This window comes from Scomber scombrus, chromosome 20 (genome assembly GCF_963691925.1).
Source record: "Scomber scombrus chromosome 20, fScoSco1.1, whole genome shotgun sequence".
NCBI classification, from domain to species: domain Eukaryota; kingdom Metazoa; phylum Chordata; class Actinopteri; order Scombriformes; family Scombridae; genus Scomber; species Scomber scombrus.
This window is the reverse complement of record NC_084989.1, coordinates 16,576,664-16,598,885: the sequence shown is the minus strand read 5'-3', so window position 1 is coordinate 16,598,885 and position 22,222 is coordinate 16,576,664. Positions and strand designations below refer to the sequence as shown.

The following is a 22,222-nucleotide window of genomic DNA, read 5'->3' as shown; positions in this document are numbered from 1 at the left end:
ACTCTGTGCATGCATTCAAACAATATCTCTGATCATATTCTGATGTAAAAAGTGTTTTTCTCACAGTAGGGCTCGGAACAGAGATCCAAAGTGAAGATATGAGTGTTCACAATAAACTATTGAAGGCTATCTGTGTTTTTCCAGCGCAAAAATGAAACAATAATCTCTGCAGGAGAAATTCAAAGAAGGAAAAACTCTTGTTCTCAATGCGGGCCCCGCCTCCTCCTCCTCCTCCTCCTCCGTGCAGGGGACTGGGAGGGTAGAAGTTAAGAGTCAGCTCTCTGCCATTGTTCTTGTTCTGGAAGCCTGGGGACGGGACGGGACGGGACGGCGCTGGTCGGGTACCGGACGGCGGTCTGTCGTTATGACGGGCTCCGGTCCGAAGCTCGGGGTTCTGCTGCTGCTGGCGGTCCTGCTGCAGACTGTTGTCGTCACCATCACTGTGCTGCACTTCACCACTGCTCTCAACTCGGTAAGGAAAACTTAGAGGTTTGGATTGGTGAACCGGAGACGCGCTGAGGCTTTTACGCATTGCCATGTAGTGCGCACTGCAATATTTGTGCGACATTGGTGGGCTTTTGAACGCACCAGCATGAAATTTAGACTTGTCGTTGACCCCGAGCACCTCACTGTAATGATTATAGTCGTTTTACTCATTATTTAATGATGATAACATTTAAAGAAACGCGTTCTTGCGCTCCTGGTTCTGCTGCTGCGCTCCAGAGAACAAATAGTCCACATTTATTTTCCTTTTTTTTTGCAGAATGCAAAGCAGGCCACATACTGGATGTTGCTTTCACACTTTGCACAGTGAGATTTCATGCAAAGATATACTTTCTTTTTTCCCTTTGCAAACAGAAAAGAGGACAAGGAAGTAAAAAGAGCTCCAGCAGCAGCAGAGGTAGACGGCAGCTATTTTTATGATTAGCTGCGATTATCGGGAAGAGTTTCTACAGAGTTTCACGCACACACACGTTTCATGTGTGTGTGCGTGTGTTGGACTCACTCTGCTTGTTTTGGTGAAGCCGGAGTCCTTTGGTTACCTGGATGAAGTCCAACAACTCTCAGTCTGTGTTTACAGGAATTAACCATTAACCCAGACGAGATGTAGCAGCAATATATGGGAAAATGAAAACCGAACAGATGAAAAACAAAGAAGAAGGACAAATGCCAGGGAATTATATTGACTTAGTTTCCTAGTAAATCTTAAAAAGAAAGATAATAATAGTGGAAAAGTTCATTTATTTCTCTCACAAAAAGGTGAATCTCAATCTAATTGTGCAACACATTCATTTAAAGGTTGATTAAATGCTATCCTTACAAATAAACCGGTGAGGAAAACACAGTTAATTGCAGGAATACCTCCAACATCAGGACAAGACGTTGAAAGAGATGTTCACGTCTAATAGTTTGACACTCCTCTTGACATTTCCACTCTGTGCAGATGAAGGAGACGTTTGCCAGGAGCAGTGTTTCCTGTCTGACGGGCGCTGACCTGCAGAGCATCACGGCTGTACGAGGTGATCCATGCTGGCAGGTCACTCAGCAGCTTCACCTGCTCATCGAAAAGGTACCATGATCCGAACCCTGACCACTAAAACTTAAACCCTCATTTAAAATCTCAGACCCACTGTAATTCTTACTTTCATGTGGTACCAAGTATGATTTCACCCCCCCCCCCCCCCCCCCCCCCCCCCCCCCCCACACACACTCTAAATAAATTCCACATATCAGCGCTTGTTGATTGGTATTAATGACTCAATTATTACTTGGCTGGCGGCTGCGAATTCTGGCTTTCAGAGTTCAGTTTTCGTCTCCTGCACTGGATCAAAAACTCCCCACCCACTGGAGTTTCGAGACATTACTAACCCCCCCTACACTTAAAGCCGAAAGGGCTGCAAATGCCAACAAATCAAGTGATAAAGCAGCTACATCATTATTATTGTTATTATTATTATTCCAGAGTTTCTTCAGTGATCCTTCCCACAACTTAATGTTTTCCCTTGATGATTATATTTGAGTCAACCCACAGTTTTCTCAAGGAAACAAGAGTCAAACAAACAACACTTAATGCTGTTTTGAGTTATAAATAAGTTATAAATCACAAACACTTATATCATGCAGATATGAAAACTGTTCAGTTATGAGTGCAGTAAAGTAAAGTCTTAACACCTTGAACAAAGTGGGACTCGATTCCTTTAACCCCCAAAAAGATGACCCAGCTCATCTTGTAGCAATACCACATTATACAGTTAAAAAAAAAGAAGTGAATCTCGTTTTCTACTGTTTTAGATTCATGTGCCAAATAAAAAAGCATTAACACATGCACACACTGTAATTCTGACTCACATCACATTAACCGTCCTGCTACTGGATATATTCACTATAGAAGCCAATGTGTATTAATCCGCCACTGAAAATTGTCCCTAGAACACATTTGTGAGCCGTTTTTAAAGATTTATGTCTTTAATCTTGAGGATATTATGCTGACCTAGTTTTCTATTAAACTTAAAAAGACAGATAATAGTAGTGGAAAAGTTGATTTATGTTTCTCCTAAAAAGGAAAGAAAACATGAATTCATTGCAGCAAATTAATTGAAACGTTGGTAAAATATTGTCCTTGCAGGTATAAATTATAAAACACCATTGAAACACACATTGTAATTATCTAGACTCAAGCACACACATAGTCTTCAAAACAGAAATACTAACTAGAGCACCAAATGTGTTTTAATCTGCCACTGAAAATAGTCCCAGACAAATGCACTAAATCCTGCTGTTTGGATAACACTAGCGAAAACTAAATTTGTGAGAGGTTTTTGAAAGATTTTTGACTTCTATCTTCAATTGTTCCAACTTAAAGAGGCGAGGAGCAGCAAAGTGTCTTGTGAGGACATCTGGGTCCTCGTAAGTGCAGTAAAGTGATGAAGTCACAAAGTTATTATTGTTATCGTTCTCCGGGGGCTTCCTGTGCTGCTGATCTCAGCTCTGAACATCAGCAGCAGAAGAAAAGAAAATATGCTGAAATGATCCAAATCACTGTCTGCAGACTGCACAATGAGCTCCTTCATAGCTGGAGATGTGATGTGATCCTGTGTGGTTTAATCAGCAGAGGAATGCATTCACCTGCCCTGAACACACATGCACACACACATGCACGAACACACACACACACACACACATGCACGAACACACACACACACACACACACACACACACACACACACACACACACACACACACACACACACACACACACACACACACACACACACACACACACAGTTTATTCTTTTCTCTTTACTTTCTATTTGTATGTGCTATTTGTTTTCGTTCCCTTCCTCTGATTCTCCTCCTCTTTTGACTTTGCTGCGCTCCTAAATAACTCAAGTCGGGTATTTTCTGACTCGGCTGCTTGATTAAATTTAGTTCTGAACATAAACACAGAGCTGGAACAGTTTGACCCAGCATATTAGATTGTCATGCCTTTAACTCAGGACGCTTAATGAATTTACATTTAAGAGTCTCATAAAATAAGAAATAGCATTTTATTACAGCAGTGTTTATTGAACATAATTCATTGAGCTTTTTGCTGCACATCTTCAAATAACAGTGATCCAGTTGCAGCCAGTGACATAAAAGTATCAAGTGACATTCAATTAGTGAGTGAAAAGTAGAGCCGTAACAGCACAAAGGAGGAAAGAAGGAAGGAAAGCAGCAAACAATGTAGAAAACTGTACCCAAGCACATGCAAGTTCCCTGTAAATCTTACTTATGTTTGTACAATACTGTGAAATAATAGATCATCCTCTAATTTCAAGCTGCAAGGTATTTAATGATGAGTAATTCTAGGTTGAGCATTGAGAATTTCGAGTATTTGGAGAGTACTGAATCTTTTCTACATTTAAAGTATTAATCCAGACGAATTTTAATGGTTGGCATATTAGATTTCTTCAAATATGTATTCGTTTTCGAAAGAAAGATTCACTGTTGACCCAGGTGAGCCGAGGATGATTCGTAAAGGATCAGGCTCTAAATAAGAGGTAATGATTTTGGAAATAATGGGTAAAAATGCCAGAAGTAAAGACTACACTTAGGAAACACACACACACACACACAAAAAACTATGATTTAAAGTTTCTCTGCCACATACAGTATGGGAGAAACATGGCATCTGTTAAATATATTCAATTACAAAGTGTCTAGCATTGTTTGAGCTGCTATTTTATGAGGAACTGGAGTGCATTTATATAAAGTCCACAAAAAAAAAATCCATCAGATAAAACCTGCAGGTCTTAATTTAAATTTCCTCCTGTCCTCCCTTAAAATGAAGTCTTAGTTCATCTCCTGTTTCATGCAGAAACATGTCAAACTTAATGAGAAAATGAGTCTGAGAGAAACTTCAGGGGACTTATAACTCATAAATTCTGTCTCGCTGTCTGAACTGCAGGTAAATTCAGCTCATAAATGACTTGTTTTCTTTCAACTCCTCTCACTTATTGCTTTAGCTGTAAAAATATTTTTAAAGGAGGAATTGTTAACCTTTGCAACCTCTGCTGGACACCAGTAGAAACTGCAACAACACTGGTGAAACTTTTCTCCTTCAACACAACCAACACCAACATGACCAATTCAGTATATGATTATGGAAAAACAATCTGTTATATAACATGTCCATCTTGCATTTAAAAACTGACACAAACACATCCAGATTCCACTAAATTGGAGAAAATTGTTGTCATCAGTTTGGCGGTCTGTGCGTCTTTTGGGGCCAACACAATGGGTCAAGAAACTTCAAGTACGAGGGGAGGAGGAGGAAGAGTTGATTACCGGGAAAGGATCGGTTACTCGATCTGAACATGAAGGCTCCTTTTTACTCACCAGTGTAAACTTCCTGATCCTGATGTCAGCAGGTTTTCAGGGTCAAAATCGAACATCAAGACGCTTGGCAGGACTGTGAACTGAGTTGATTGTTCTTCTTGGCAGAAGTTCGATATGTTTATTGTACTTTTAAGTTTTAAGTCTCATTGGTTTTTTTGTTTTGTTTTGTATTGGATCCATTTTTCCACTATCCACTTAAACGCACTTTGGAAACAATTTCCTGACTTTAATGTTTCAACATATTTGGGGGAAATGCTTTTCTATGTGTTGTTTTCTTGGAGACGTATTAAAGAGGAATGAATCAAAAATAAATTCATGCATTCTCTTATAAACGTTTTCTACTGTTGTCCTGCAGTCTTTGTCTCAGCGGTACCAGAGGCAGATTTCGTCTGCAGTAAGAGGTGAGAAAACCAAACCAAAAACTTAAAACCAGCTGTTGAAATGGTAAAAAATATATAATTCAGAGTAGGCTACTCAAGTAGTTCTAATCAGTACAGAGGATAATTACATTTTCTTCAGAAACTTGTCGTATAACTTATATTGTTTTTCTCATTTTTCCACATTAGATGAAGTATCTCGGGTGCTTCCCTCACTTGTAATGGAGGACAGGGCTTCACCTCGCCCCAAAGTAGCAGCCCACGTCACAGGCAGCTTTGTGCCTAAACTTGAGCGAGACGGAGGAGGTGAGGTCCTGCTGAAATGATACATGACAAGATTCAAGTAGATCGTCTGGATTGTAAAGGGACAGAAAGTAAACAAAGAATTTACTGATTGGTGATCAGATCTACTAGCGTTCAAACTTTGCTTTGCTTGTTGTAGTTTTGCAAAGCTAAGTAGGCATGTGTTTTAGTTTAACGGTGTCATCTAAAGGCAGAGACCAAAGCTAGTTTTTAAACTTTATCAGCCTGCACTAGATGCCATTTTAATTTGCTCAATGTCTGAATCTTAGTGTGGCCATTAGTCAACATGACAGGATGTCAAAAAAAGATATATCATAATTTAGATTCAGTAAATCTTGAATTTGTAACCCAAAAAGTTAAAAATCGACTTAAAATCTCATTAATTTGACTTTGTCTTTTATCATCCCTCACTTTTTATCCATTTAATACATTTTGACTTTAAAGACCGGTGTGTCAAATTTATGGACATCTATTGGTAGAAATATTTTTAGAAATGGAATATAATATTCCTAACTGTTTTAAATAGTGTATAATCACCTGAAAATAAGTTTTCATTACCTTAGAATGAGCCTTTATATCTAGATAAAGAGCAGGTCTTCTTCCATGTCATACTGCCATGTTTCTACAGTAGCCCAGAATGGACAAACCAAACACTCTGCCCTAGAGGAAACCTTTCTTGTTTCGTGGCCACAGTGGCTTTTTCCACACGCTTGGAAGGGGATAGGGGACTCAGTTGGCTGCAATCCGCAACCTCACCACTAGATGCCACTAAATCCTACACACTGGTCCTTTAATCTCTCATAGTTATGACTTTGTAAATTGAAAATATCATCATCTCAAAGTTATCAGTTTGACATGCTTTCATATTTTTGACCTAGTTTCATTTTCCTTCTTTCATTTTGGTGGAAATGTGCTACATAACAAATCATCACCTTGTGCACTGTGATCATTTCAATCCGAATGTGTTTGTTTTCTACAGCTCCAACCTCCGCAGGGCGTCGCGTTCAGGGCCAGAAGATTTCATGGTGGGAAGGGCAGAAGGGCCTGGCCTTCCTCCAGGACGTCCAGCTGGTGGATGGGGAGCTGGTGGTGCCGCAGCCTGGCCTCTACTACGTCTACGCCCAGACCTACTTCAGACACACTCACTCCCTGGAGGATGATAGCGAGGGCGGCGAGGAGGCAGAGGACAGAGGAAGACCCCTGCTGCAGTACATCTATAAAAAGGTTAGGTTCCCTGCCAGTAATTTGATCTGTTCTTAACACAATTGTGGAAAGTCATTTTGATTAAATTTAAACTCATGCAAATATTAAAACTATACTTTTTCCAGTTAGAATGAGGTGATGAGTGTTTTAAAATCACTGATTAAATAACGTTATCAAATCTTCTTTGGATTTTCAATTTTCTTTATCAGCCAGTTTTTTTCAAACCACATACTTCTTTTCAGCAGATGTAATTATTTTTCTCTTGGTTTAGTCTGTTAGTTTTATCTGTGGTGCAATAAAAAACACAGACTGATGATTCACAGCAGGACAGTGTCTTTGGATTGAAGTGTACTTTGACTCTGACTAATCAAATTTCAAATGAGTAATGTGAAGCCAGACAGTGAGCATGTGTTGCATCACATCACGGTAAACATCAAACCCACTCACTTCTTGCTTTGTCAGCTAAAACTAAATGTATATCTATTCAAGAAAAAATTAATATGAAGGCATGTGTCCCTAAATAAATATAGTACTTTAACAAGCATGTGATAAAAGTACAAGCAAGGGAGAGGCAGGTGGGGTGGAGAAGAGTGTCAGGAGTGATCTGTAACAGGAAGGTGAAAGAGAAGGTTTGTGAGAGGGTAGCAATGCAGCATTGTTTCATGGTTTGGAGGTGGTGACACTGACGAAAAGATAGCAGGCGGAGCTGCAGGTGGCAGAGTAGAAGATGCTAAGATTTGCATTGAGAGTGATGAGGATAGACAGGATTATGAATGGAGTATATAAGAAGGACAGCTCAAGTTGGAGGTTTTGGAGACAAAGTGAGAGAGGCGAGATTTAGAGGTTTTGGACATGTGCAGAGGAGACATGCTGGTTTTATTTAGGGAAGGATGCTGAAGATGCTGAGCTGCCAGGCAAGAGGAATTCCAAAGAAGTTTATAGATATGTTGAGGGAAGACATGCAGGTGTTTGGCACAACAGAGGAAGATGCAGAGGACAGGAAGAGATGGAAATGGATGATCCATAGTGAAGATGCCTAATGGGAAAAGTCGAAAGAAGAAGAAATATTCTAACTATGTTCACATATTAAGTTACCAGATAATGTAATAAAAGTCCAACCAAGCAAGATTGTTGAACTGAGATAACTAAAGTTAACTGGACTGTAATTGATGATTTTTGTACAGCTGGAGGTGAATTCTTGTAACGGTGCATGATCGACTTAAGTGAAAACATTTGCCAAGAATATTTTAATTAATCAAAAACAAAAAGATCACAGATGATTACACTAGATAACAAGGGCAGAGGATGTAATTTGGCATGGTTTGTGCTAAAAAAGATGATGTTTTTTAAAAATATTTATGAAAAAGAGGCAAAAATGAACCCCAGGAAATTCAACAATAATAACTGAAGCTGAAGCAAAGAACAAATAAATAAAATCTGCAGCCTCAAGCTGCCACCTCATCTCTTCCCTACTCAATCCTACTCCGTTATACACGCACAGCTGTGACTACATCAAATTATACAGAATATAATTTAGAGCATAACAGTTTTATCCTTCCCATTTCAACCTGACAGGGCTGTGACTCACTGCTGAGTTCAGGCAATGATGCACACCGGTTGTCACTATCACTGATTGAGGAAACGATCTGCCCCAATGTTAAAACTCTGACATTAAAGGACTGAACCCTTTCAACAAAATGGTGAAACAACCTGACCGACAGAAATCTGTATTCCATTATTTGTGAAACTTGACTGATAATTTAACAGAAACATTGAACTGAAATTATTTAACACCAAAAACAATAGTGATGTTAGGGTCCGGGGCCTAGTGAAAAGGAAGCAGGGCAACCTTTTCACACATAGTTACAACCATAAATAATGCTAACTAGTAATCCAGCAGTGTTATGAATCAATCATTTCATTGATAGATTGATATCTCTCGAGTCTGTTGGTGTTGGTTCTTGACTGATGTTTATTGGCGAAGCACTTTTGTTGAAGACTGACTTTACGTCCTGAAAGCTACAAATCCAGACCATCATGTGACCCACTGACGCACCACAAATGCTTCAGTTCGCTTACTCACCTCTCCCTCTCCCATCAGGTGAGCTCCTACCCGGTTCCCATCCTGCTGATGAAGACGAGCCGAACCTCCTGCTGGTCCCGGGGTTCCCAGTTCTCTCTGCACTCCGCCCACCAGGGGGGGTTGTTCCCACTCAGCACCGGCGACCGCCTGTTTGTCACTGTGACCAACGCCTCTGCTGTGGACATGGACGAGAAAAGCAGCTTCTTTGGAGCGTTTCTCATCAGTTAGATCTGGAGAAATCTCCAGCTCTGTGGACACCATCATGTTTTTATTGTCGGTATATCAAATTGTTGAAGCCTCAAGACGTTTCCTAATAATGAACCTTAGATGATCACTTGGTGAAAAGCTGAAACAAGGAGTCACAGGGAAGACTGTCTTCCTTTTGTTCAGAATAACAACCCAAAAAATTTGGCAACACTGGTTTCGTGGGTGGAGAAGAAGGAAAAGACTGACATGGATTTGGGGCCGTGTGTTTAGTATGTGCATATCACTAAAGAAAAAAACAAACCAAACAGATGTGTGCGTCAAGGTTAGTGTGATAGATGGAGATGGTTTTGTTCCACAAACATTTCTTGGAGGCAGAAATAATCTCAGTCATTGATGTCAGTGTGAGGAGCCAAAGTTAAAGTGAATTTTCCACCTAAACCTGAGAAGACACTTCAGACAAAATATAATTGAAAACATACATTACTTTTTCATAAACAAAGCACACATGACTAAGCAGAAACATTAAGTTACCATCCTGTCAGGCACAGCTACAATCAAAAGTATTTTATGAAATTTGCATGGTGGCTTATTTGATATAAAATCAGATAAGTAATGACTAAGCATCATCACTGATTTGAATAATGATATTTGCTCATCTGCACAATTCTTGCTGCTCTTCCTTTGACCCTTGAACTATAAATTGTCCATAAATTGCCAATCATTGCAGTTTTTCTGACTTAATTCTCAGTAGAGGCACCATTTTAGACGTCAAGTTGCAAGAGATGAGTTGAATATCTTGGTCACCGTCAGATTGCCTGGAATTCATGATGAATTGTAGATGTAAAAAACCCCTAAACGTATATGAGAGCCAGAACATGTAAACGATATGTAGACGTTTTTGGGTATCAACCTTTAGGTAGTAGGTGTGTAGCCCCCAGCCAATAACAGCACACAATCTGGACTCGTACCGATAAAGTAACATTGCTGTCTCCGGCTGCATCCCCATTCACATACTCCTGCTTTCTCCTTTTAGTATGTACTGCAGCTGCCCTTACAAAGTCTGTACTGTTGCATGCAATATAAATAGTACTTCATCTGTCATTGGTCTGGGCTCTCAGCGGCTCAGTCGTTGTGACGTATCATCCACTGTGCAAAGGACTGTGGGTCAGAATAGCTAGAAAAGCATGCTGGCCTGCATACTGTCAAATGCGACTGGAGGTAGTGGGACATCCTGGTACGTTTTTTTGCATACTGCAATTTGAAATGTTGGGACATACTTTATCTTTTTCTGGCATACTAAATAGTATGGCAGTATGGGTAAAGCACCCTCTGTCTCTCTGCTACACACACACAGAGCAGATAGGCTTCAGCAGACTGGATGAAGCTCTGCTGCATTCACACAAAATCCAGCAATGTGGCACTGTCCTGCAGGGTTGTGCGGAGGTGTGGGCGTATTTATTCGTGCTTTAGATCATTACCGCTATAAAACAATCAGAAAATCTGATTCAGTGCTTTGTTCTCACTAGTGCTGCTCCCTCTCCTCATTCACTAGCTCACTTGACCACCACTACTCTCCCTCTCTCTCTGGTATTGTTGAGCTGGGGAGAGCGGGGCGACTTTGAACGTTGTGTTTACAAAAACCAATTAACAAATCCGTCATAGTTTGCTTTAAAGCCTTGAAACTGTTGTGTATAAAGATCCCAAGCTGTATGCCAAGTATGTGCTATGTTCCCCATTTTAACACAATTATTGGTCTTTCTGGTTTATACCAAACCTTGTCAACTCGTGAGGATAACCAATTATGGCTATATTGCTTTTTAAAAAAAATTTAATTGTTTTCTATTTGATCCAAAACACCCTGTGAAATTGGCTTGTAATTTACTGACAAAGTCACAGTTTCACAAATGTTTCTTTAGAAGCTTGCAGATTATTCACTCCCCCACTTTTCCTCCTTTACTGAGAAAACAGCTTCTGCCTCTAAGAACCGTTTCTTCTCAGGTGGACATTAGTGTTTATCTGAGTCCATCAACATATATTATAATATGTTTTAGTATGTGCGTATATGTAAAGATGTAAATAATTAGCTATGTTTTGTGTTTATTTTTCAAATCAGTCTGCAAATTTGGGTTCTGTCCTCCACTCTTAATTTTTCCTCAATGAGGTGACAAATGTGAGGATGGAGGCTTGAACATAATGGACAGTTTACTGATGATGAATGTAGACCTGCCAACAGAACAGGAGGTGTAGTAACTTCACCTCTTCCTTTATGAGTTTTACAGTCAAGTTTGTTTTTTTTTAAAAACTGCTGCTTACACGTCAGGACTGGTGATGTGTTTCTGTTGGCTGCACCATAGTCTCTCCTTCTGCTGTCAGTCCTCCAGCATGTTGGCTCGTCCATCGCAGCCATTGTCCAACGGTGCATTAAACACTCCGCCACAGTTGGTATTCGTGTCATGTTGGATTAACTGCAGATGTGATCCGCACACTCAGAAAACAATCATTCATATAAACCTCCTAAGAGCTGAAATATGGATTTTTCCTCCTGGTGATATGAACTGCTGTAGTGAACACTGCAGCAAATCAGCCGATGCTGCCTGAACTAAAATGCTCAGTTATGTTTGACAAGTAATTATGAGCTGAAGTTTCACTTACAAGATTTTTTTATGGAGCTTTCAATTTGTGGTCTTTATCAGTGGAAGAAGAAAATACAACCCTGCATAAAACCACATGTTATCATGTTACCCTAACTGCTGTAGGTCACATGATAACTGAGCAATCTCTATGATGATCAGCTGATGAAGGCCATGAGATGAGGGTGAAAGCTCCAGATGAAATCTAGTAGATTGCAAACTATTTCCAAGGTAAAGAATGAATCTGCAAGCTCAATCTGTAACATTCACTGATACATCCAGCTGTCAGTAGTTTTTAAAAAATAAATAAACATGTTTTTGTTCCTTTTTCCAATATGACATGAACGCAGCACTCAGTGTAGCAATATGTTATTTATGTAAATACTACAAGATGTCATGCTCCTTAAAGGATGGGCTCACAATTGATCAAGTCTGTCTTAAAACAGCAGTCAGCAGCTCAAATGAACTGAAAACTGTTTTTCCTACTGTAATCATTCCTCCTGTTCATACTGACTATTAGAAGATCTCTTCACAATGCACTTACAATGTAAGTGATGGGGCCAAAATCCACAGTCCTCCTTCTGTGCAGAAATGTATTTAAAAATGTATTTGAATTCAATATGAAGCTTCAGCCGTCCAAATGAGTCAAATCAAGTACAGTAGATATCTTTAAACGTTAGTCTTTTTAGAGCCAATTCACAAAGACGGAATTTGATCCTTAAAAAAGACTGTACACGTGGCAGATAGCTGCTTTATATGACTAACTCAGACTGCTGAAGACTCATACAAGCTTCAGATAAACTTTTAAATGTATTTCTGTTCTAAATGACTGTGGATTTTGGCCCCCATCACTTAAATTGAACGCATATTTGAAGGGGATCCTTTAATGGTCAGTATGAACAGGAGGAATGATTACAGCAAAGAAAACATCTTTCATTGTTCATATGGACACCTGACTTCTGTTTTAAAACAAGAAAAAGTGTGAACCCATCTTTTCAATTTTTGTTTGTGGTTTGAATGTGTAGACTTTTCTTTTTAAATGATAGTTTCAGTTTTGTTATCCAGAACGATTACTGTGGGAAATGTATACTCTAGGACCAAATGTGGTGAAAAATGGTTAGCTGCGGCCTTTAAAGCTTTATTTGAGCAGTTTTGTGTTTCAGTTATTGGATAGTGATGTTTGTGGATGTTACCATGTTTTTTAAATTCATCTGATCAGTGCAACAAGAGACACTGATGTAAATATAGACTGTATCTTACATTTATCCTCCGTAACTGGAAACATCCACCTGCAGTCAGTCTTCTTCATCAGCTGCAGCTTCAGCACCTGAAAGGCACCAAAAAAGATGAAACTGGACACTAATCAGGCCGCAGAATATGAAATAAAATGGATTTGTTTGCTGGATAGATCAAAACTAAATGTGAATGTAAATAAGCAAATCTGTTTGTATGTAAATATGTGAAATAAAGACACTGTAAAATTAGCACTTATAATTTTGAGTTTGGTAGCAGCCGTCCACCTTCATCAGGGAGTCTGAACTCATATCTGGTCTATTGATTAGTTCACCATCGATACTAAAAAAAAATATCATTACTGTCAGCTTTTTAAAATAAATAGAAAAATATTACTCCTAGTAGATGCACAAATATACATAAAAATGTTGAATGTTAAATGAAATAGTTTTTGAAAGATGTTTTGTATTTACATTTATATTTCTCTTGTAAACTTCTGAACCAATTTTGCAAAAACTATTTTAAAAAGATGATGGTAATCAATGGTATAATTCAGAGTAGGTTACTCAAGTATCAATGGTGTCAGCCATATGATAATCAGACATCTTGATGAAAGCAAGAGAGCAAAAAAAAGTTACAATAACTGCCAAACTTACAGAAAGAAATCACAGAACAAAATGATGCAGATCATTTCATTGTAGGTTTTCTAATGGCTCCAAGTTGAATAATTTCAGTTTGTGCAGTTTTATAACAGATGAAAACTTGGAAATTGTAGCAGAACTCTGCAAATTCATGTTGAAAAGTGTCTGAATACGGAAGGTAATTCCTCCTTTCTTGGAGCTGATTACAGAGCAGCATGAAGCTCTATGCTGCCCTCTGCTGTCTAGATGCAGCAGTGCAAACAAACACCATCAACACCTCAGAAAACAGCAGACTGAGGTTTCACACTGCAGCTGCTGTGTTCACAGATAAATATATATTTTTAATAATGATATAAAAAAAGGTCAATAAAATAAATAATCACACAACACATTTAAGTTTTTGATTTTCTTTCTTTTTTGTGGAAATATGTTACAGTTATATTACAGGTATTTAAATGCCCCGAGGGAGAACAAAAAAAAAAAAGAGTTTTGGAGACACCAGAAACTAACACTAAGAAGAAGACAGCAACTTAACCGAGACAGAACAGTCCAGACCAGACCGGATCGACAGACTCTGACAGGCAGAACTGACGCCCAACATGTAGCATATGTTAGGAGACGTCCAATAAATACTGCAAATGTTGTTAATGCGAATTTAAAAAAAAAAAAAAAAAAAAACAGAACAAAAGACAAGGAAAACAGGTGTGCTCCCCTTCTTGAGTCCTTTGTGGTATTTAGCAGCATGTGTGTAGCTTCCAGAAACCATAACTGGTGAAAAACAACGCGCAGGGCCTGCAATCAACCAGAGTTTTTAACACAAGTAAAAACATTGGGTGGTTTTGAGGTGTGTGGCCAGTGTGAGAGTGGAAAAAGTGCTTAATACAAGAACACACACATGGTTAACAGATTAACGGACCCTTCTTTTCCACAGAAAACAGGGAAGAGGTTTATCTTCCATCAGCCACAACGGTTGATTGACTACAAAATTCACCATTAAATATATTTGTTTATTAATATACAAGAGGACCTCTGAATGATCTGCGACAGTGGCTGACGGAGTAGAAACATTGGACACACAAAAACAAAGCTCACATTTGGCTGGTGGTGGTGTTCTCAAAACCTTCAGAAATATCATTCAAGATGTTTTTAGCGGTTCTGTAATTTTTTTTCAGGGGTCTTTGCATCTAGTGGTATAACATAATTCACCAAATACTGTAAACCTACACTTCTGCCTCTTTTAGCCTGTGTGAAATATTCTGGTTGAGTGCAGGTGTACCCTGCTCCGGCTTCCATTTGTTTTAATGCAACTTATAAAATATATCATAAAATGTCTTCTTAAATGGAAACTGATGAGTCCATGTACAAAAAGTTCTTTTATATAAATTACACCAGTCTCTGATGATGACGATGATGTCTCCGTTCCTGCTAATAACGTTAATTTCCAAGCCAAACCCTTCCCCTCATTCATACACACTCACATGCACACACGCACGCACACGGGCGCACACACACGTACACACACACACACGCACAGATGTGTGACCGACCACAGCCTGGCCAACACCCCCGACTTAGCTACACAACATGCTCTACACATTACCCATAGTAGAGAAGAAAACAAAAGAAAAAAAACTCTATCCCCACTGAAATTAAATCTCTGCACATACAGTAACGCTACATCTCTGTCTCTTTGTTCTTCTCTTCCACTCTGCATCTGTATGCAAAACCACAAGCATGGTGCAGTTTCGGGCGAAGGACGGAGGGTGACTCCTCAGCGTCAGCTGGTGACCCTCACAACCGCCTGTCACTGTAGCTGCCTTGTTCTGGCTCCGCCACCACAAGTCCCTGTCACGACCCGATGGATAACGCTCAGCTGGCGGGGCAGGGAATGTGCGTGACGACTGACCGGAAGGGGGAGAGGGGGAGGAGGGGGGAGAGTGGGGGTGGTGGGACCTCAACAGTCAAACCGCATCTCCAGTGAATCGTCAAAGCCCCTGTTGTCATGACCCGCCCCCGACAGGAAGGTGGCTGTGACGGGTGCCCCCGTACCCGCGGTGACGTTGAGGAGGGTGTTGCCGGGGGAGCTGGTGGCCGGGCTACGGAGGGCCGCCGCAGTGATACTGGTGAGGTTGATGCCCAGCGTGAGCCGGGTCTGTTCCAGAGCTTTCTCTGGCACCGCGAAGGCCTCCAGCTTCTTCTCTCCGTTGGCCATGTAGGAGTTCTGGCAGCCGCGGCAGATACAGTCCAGACACGCCTACGAATGAGAATCAGAATTAATGATGACATATATACAACGATAAAAACTAAGGATGCATGTCATGAGTGGACTTAATCTTGAATTGCTGCTGACTGCTTCTAATTTTTTCTTGTGTTTGTGACATTTTGAGTTTACAAGCTGTCAACATGGATAGAGATCAGAGGAGTGCTCAGATTAATACCAACATGAATAGTTTAGACAAAGGCTGAGTAACAATCCAGAGCAGACAGGCCGGCCGACCTTCAGCTGAGATTGTTTTGTCTGGAGAAATGTGGAAAGTTCAAATCCACAACAGCCACTGTCATTCACTGTAGTTGCTGCTTTTCCTACAATTTAATTTATAACTATAAATAACTACAAATAACTAATTTTGTTTTAATTAATGTTTTACCACACATTTTAACCAACAGCGCCATGAAAAGTAAATTTTTATGAAAGGATGTTGTGGTTTTAGAAAGTTTGGGAATCACAGCTAGTCTAACTTCCCTAATATTCAAAGCTCTGTATGACTGTATCACATATATTTCAACACAGTGCGTCACTCCCAAATTAACAAATTAGTCATGAAACTATGCGATGTAAAAACAAACACAACCAGTTACTATAAGACAGCAGTTAAGTATGTTAGTATCTCCACAGTATGTTGTCGGTCATTTAGATGTTTCCCATCATCAACAGCTACGCGATTGTTGACAGAAGACACTGAGTGAGGCAGCAGAGGGTGGAGTTGGTGGGGTGGGGGTGCCAGCGTTGTTCTCACCTTGCGGTTTGAGTAGCAGGGGCAGCGCTGCCCCCTACAGGTCAACACGGAGGGGTTCTGTGTGGCTCGGCCGCACTTGCAGCCCTTCTTCTCCACAGGCTTCTTATACAGTGGCTTTGAAGGGCTGGGTGGGTGTGTCAGGGGGTGAGCATGAGGGTGAGGGGGTACCCGGTCACGGGGTTGGGCGCGAGGCTTGGGGGCCCCTTGCCTGGCTTTTGTGTAAGCCTTCTTAGGGCCCCCGTGATGTTCCACAGTCTTTTTCAGCCCCTTGTTGGAAACGAGCACAGTCTTGCCCACCTTAGGGGGTCCACCGTTAGGCACAGGTGCCAGGTGGGGGTGGGGCGTTGCTGCAGGGAACTTGGGCTCCTGTTTGGTGGTGGCACCAGGGTTAAGGTGGTGGGGGGAGCTGTTGGCACCGAGGGGAGGCCCTCGTAGGAGGCTGGAGATGGGGAGGGGCTGCACCTTCTCGCTATCGCTTTCTGAGCGGGAGCGCTTGCGGTGGCACCGAGGGGGGACACGGGGGACAACCGTGGAGGGTTGAGGTGGGGGCTGCAGACAGGGCTGCGGGTGAGGTTGGAGGGGGCGAGGGCTGTTCTCTGTGGGGAGGGAGGGGACCAGGCGGCAGGAGTTGGGGCCAGATGGGCAGTGAGGCCCGTTGAGGCTGGACTGAGGTACGGAGGGGCAGTCCGGCTGGGGGATGGGGTCAGGGTCAGTGTCTGTCTCCAGTGTCCTAAGCACATCCTCAACACTCAACAACAACGGCCCCCCGCCATGTTTCAGGTCATCCCCGAAAGTGCTGATGTCACAAAGTCCTGCTTCTCCGGTCCCTGTGACGCTCACGCACACCGGGATCTCCTCCGAAAAGCTCTCCTGCTTAGCAACGCTTCCACCTGTTTCTATGGTGATGGATTGCAGTGTGTCTGAACTGACCAGGCCGTTACAATCATGTAGTCCGTTAATGCTCACAGGGCCTGAGTCCTCCCCCTTGAGCTCCTTCAAAAGGGGAGTTTCATCAGGATGGACCACCTCTGAGGTGGAGGCTGTCTGTGACAGGCCAACAGAGTCTGAAATGTCCTCCGCCTCCGGCTCGCTCTCAGCTAACGTGAGACCCTCATTGAGGATGGCCTGGAGGTCCGGCGAGTCACTGGCGGCGCTGGCTATGTGCGGGGCGAGCGGTGATTGAGTGATGTAGAGACAGAGCTTTCTGTAACAGTGGACAAGCAAGGAGAGCTGCCTGTTTTCCTCAAAGCGGGAATAGTCCTTACACCAACTACAGGACGGCTTCAGCTGCATCCTCTGACCTTTACAGCCTCGACAGACGTAATGCTGACATGACGAGTCGGTGGGAGCGATGGGGTCCTGCAGCAGGTTACCTGAAGATGGAGGGAGAACAAACATCGGAAGCTTTAATACATCAAATGGAACATTTCACAGGAACAAAACAGCTCATACTGATTAATTCACAGACTTTCACAGCATCCATAAAAAGCAACACAGAATCATCAACATAAGTATGGCAATAAAATCTTATCAGACCAACATCCTGTCTGCGAAATCCCACAATCTCATTATACTCTAAATTTAAAAATGTCAGCATAGCGTAAGTACATGAGTGATTTACAAACTATTGCTTCCTCATTTGCTGTGATCCAACCTTAAACTGACATGTATTTGTAAACCTGAGCGGTTCCTGTCAAATTGCCAGACTTGATGACAACCGCTCTTTGAGAGGAGCTTCCTTAGCAACGCTGGTTGCTAGGGAGTGCAGCTGCAGATGGGAAAAAAGGGATGAAGGTCCATTCATGAGAAGCGGCAAAGCTTACACACTGTGCACTCACTGCCTGTCTGATAAGTCCCACGCAACGGCAGTGAGCCTATATTTAACACAATGTATAGACTGCTTAATATTGATCCGTTATTCACACAGCAGATGTGAATTATCTGTGATTGCAACACAAATATAACTTTTTAAATTCACACTCAGTGGGGTAAATAAGAAATAAAACATCAATAATTCATATAAAATCCATGCATCCGTGCATTTACTGACAACCTGCAACACAGGGTCACCCCTTGCTTCCTCTGCTGCCATACAAACAACATGAAACAGGGAGCGGTGTATCTATCCACTCTCTATGACTAAGGGAGAGTTACTGCATTATGTATGAGCAGTGAAAACCATGCATTAAATATACCACCAAAATAAATCAAAGATGCAGTTTATTTACGACCTGACAAGCAGACTAACCACAGAAAGCTCCCTCGCTTGAATCGCAGCCCACTTTACGCTGCACAGTAGCAGCCACTGTTCTTTAAAGTAGTAAATAAACACTATACTAAATAATACATTCAATAACACTACTCCCCCCTTTTTTATTGCCCACTTTTTTTTGCTTATTTTGGGGATTGGCAGAGTGAGGTGGAGATTTGGTGCATAACATCCAGTATGTGGAGGGTATGTTGTTCAACAAGATAAACAGAGAAACGCCCCGATGCTGCCAAACAGCACACAGAGGGGGGTGTGTCATGATGGGTGTAACTGTGAATTATGCTGCGTTCAAGGCGCCCTGGAAACCTGCACCTTCAGAGTTCACGAGATAAATACTGCATACTTATTTTGGTGTACCTGCACAAATATCATATGTCTTAAATTGCATTCTCTGAATGTCTCACCCCCTTGAAATTCAAGTATCAAAAGGGGGTTTTGCAACTTCTGCATGACAAGGACGCTCATAACAATTCGATATGCCACAGTCCAGATTTTACTGATTTATATCAATTCACTTGTCATATTGAAACAAATCAAAAGGTTTTCTCTCTGAATTGCTGCCAATTTTTACTAATTGAGATTTTTAACTTGCAGACAAATGGCACTAAAAAAATCACTCACAGTTTGACTTCATTAAAAATATAAACTATTATAAGCAATTGTAACTAGAGTACTCATTATACAGAATGACACATTTCAATGTTTTATTATCACTATTATAAAACCCCCCACTATAACTTCCTGTTATTATTGTTATTGATTTGCATTATAAATAAGTAGCATTTTAATTGTATAGCTGTGTAATAAGTGTAAACACCTACTATAGTTTTAGTTATATATATGCATTTACTGTTTTCTGTCATGGAGCCTCCCAACTAAAACATATAATACTAACAATACACATTTTGAATATAGTATTAGTAATAGCAATAGTATTACTCCGTAAGAGCATCATAACTTGTATAACCCATACTTATAGCTGTAAAACAACTTTAAAAAGGGAGCAAAACAATACAATTCCCTTATACAATGTAAAACAGCACAACATTATAAAACATGGGAAAATGTGAAAACAACTACCTCAATGTCTGAAGTGCGTTACAATTTTAATTGCATTTGTTTTTAGGGATGATTGAAATGAATTAATGTATTGTTTGATCGCATTGCCAGATGCAATAAAGCAGCATGGTTTATTACCCATAAATGTACATTCATGGACATGGAATTTGGCCATTATCATAATAATAATAATACGATTAATAATAAGATTTATCATGTACAAATTAGAATTTTTAACATAAGCTTTTATCAATTAACTTGTGATTAATTGGCTCCATTAGTGCTGCACTTATGAGGGAATACAGATATTTCCGACTGTACATGAAGGAGGCATCGGTTAAAGGCTCGCTTTCACAGCTGACAACAACGTACGTTACCGAAAACCACATTAACACAAGCATAATATCACATTAAAACACTCATAATATAATAATAATACTATGAATAATGATTAAAAATTAGACACACTCACCGCAGACCAAGCAGGACAGAGACTGGCGGAAAAACGGCAGCAGCTTGCAGAGCTCCGCGAGGGCCCGAGGGTCTCGGGGGTCGCACTGCAGCACCGACCGGCTCGCGGACACGTAAAGAGAGGTCGCATTCACCGGGTTCATCTCAGCAGCCTGGCCCCCCTCCGGGCTCCGGTACGCTCCGGTGCAGTCCGTAAAAAGATGTATTAATGCGTGTCTTCTTTTTTTTAAAACACCAAAGTCACACAGATATGCAAACAACTTAAATCGCTGCTTTTTTCAAGGGAGTCTGGCGGCTTTGAAGAGAGCATAGGTTTAGTCGGTAAATCCCACATATATTTATAAATATATATTTATCTGAAGCAACCCCGGTTCCCGTGCACCGCTTAACGATCAGTCACATCCAATCCATCCTCAATGTGATGCTCCAGCTCTGAAAGAAAGAAGTAGTGCTGCTGCTGCTTTTTATTGGTGGGAGAAGATATTCAAAGAATAAGTGCATTTAATACACGGAGGCCGACCATGCATAAAAACGTCGGTTCATCCAAGTCTGTTTCCATACAATCCGTAAGTTACGGTCACACAGTAAAGCATCATGTGTGCGCTCTCGTCCCCGCCGCCGGTGGCCTTTTAACGGGGTTACTTATGAGCTGCAGCGGCGGCTCCAAAATCCAACCAGAAAGTGCTCCGGTGTGCAATGCAATGATACTTCCATCCCACCCCCGGTTTCGTCCACCTCGGCCCGGTGCTGGTGTCATACACCTGGCGTTTATTAGTTTAATTTATCTGGTGTGTGGCTCCGCTCGGTTAAACTACGGCTGTGTTATTGTTCATCGGAGATTCATGGCGGCGGCTCGAAAACAAAACAGGCCCCTCCGGCTTCAGACGGCTCTCCGTAACACACACACACTAAACACCGGACAGCCGCGCGTTTACCGGGAGGGGAACCGGTTGAAGGAGATGTTTCAGCTGGTGAATCAAAAAACAGATTTTTATAGCCGCCACGCTTCAGCTGGTGTGGAGAGAATCGCGCCAGGGGAAGCACCGGGCTCTGGTGGCAGCGCTGGCCGGCTGAGCTGCACCGGGAGTCGGCTACAAAGAGCAGGCCGCGTCCCTCTTGTCGGGATTAGCGGGGCTGTTCTGTTCCCGCTGCTCGCCTCGGTGGGGGTGTAGTAGAAAAAACAGACGGGTTTAGCCGAAACTATGTCCTCCTGCAGCTTTCGTTAACCTCCCAGAGTGTCCGTGATGAAGGAAAGTGAATTAAATCCCGATTTGTGTACCTTGCTATCGTTAGCCGCGGAGGATCCTCAGACCTCCCGTCGCGCTTCCACGCATCAACTAAGGGGGCGCTGTTGCTCACATCTCGCGAGAATACACGTGAGGCGGTCACTTTAAAAAACAAAGGGGAGGACTGTCATTACCCCAAGTGAGTCACAAGGAATAAGGAGTGCTCTAGCTTAACACATACTGTATTATTAACAAAGTGAAAGAAGTAGATATTCTGTTAAAAAAGTGTTGGAAAGATTAAAATCAATATAGATTACACCCTTGTTATTTGCCTGTCAGAGAAGGAAACTATAGTTCATTAAATTTTGGACAATTATGAACAATTACATTAATAGCAAAATTGGTACTAATATACAAGTTAAACCATCTGATATTATGTTATATTTTGATGTCAATAGATTGTTTGCACATCACAAATATATCATCCAACTCCTTATCATTCTTGGTATCAAAATTGACTGCCTTGAAACCATGTTTCTATCAATTTATCCTCGGACTCCAAAAATGCAGCACCTCCATTGAATACGTAAACAACAACAAAGCTGCATACACTTTCCACATA

At 41.3% G+C, this 22,222-nt stretch overlaps 2 protein-coding genes across 2 annotated transcripts; one reads left to right on the top strand and one right to left on the bottom strand.

The window, feature by feature from the left end:
- The first annotated feature begins 260 nt into the window (after positions 1–260).
- On the top strand, positions 261–13,168 carry tnfsf10 (TNF superfamily member 10). The gene is made up of 6 exons (XM_062441204.1): positions 261–472; positions 1,445–1,570; positions 5,237–5,282; positions 5,448–5,564; positions 6,541–6,785; positions 8,866–13,168. The coding sequence occupies exons 1-6, from the start codon at positions 365–367 to the stop codon at positions 9,073–9,075; spliced, it is 852 nt and encodes a 283-aa protein (XP_062297188.1). The 5' UTR covers positions 261–364; the 3' UTR covers positions 9,076–13,168.
- An 831-nt stretch (positions 13,169–13,999) lies between these two features.
- On the bottom strand, positions 14,000–20,544 carry msl2b (MSL complex subunit 2b). The gene is made up of 3 exons (XM_062441202.1): positions 20,376–20,544; positions 16,576–17,948; positions 14,000–15,812 (listed from the first exon to the last, which is right to left on the bottom strand). Exons 1-3 carry the CDS (start codon positions 20,515–20,517, stop codon positions 15,513–15,515), a joined length of 1,815 nt encoding a protein of 604 aa, XP_062297186.1. The 5' UTR covers positions 20,518–20,544; the 3' UTR covers positions 14,000–15,512.
- Between the last annotated feature and the right edge of the window lie 1,678 nt (positions 20,545–22,222).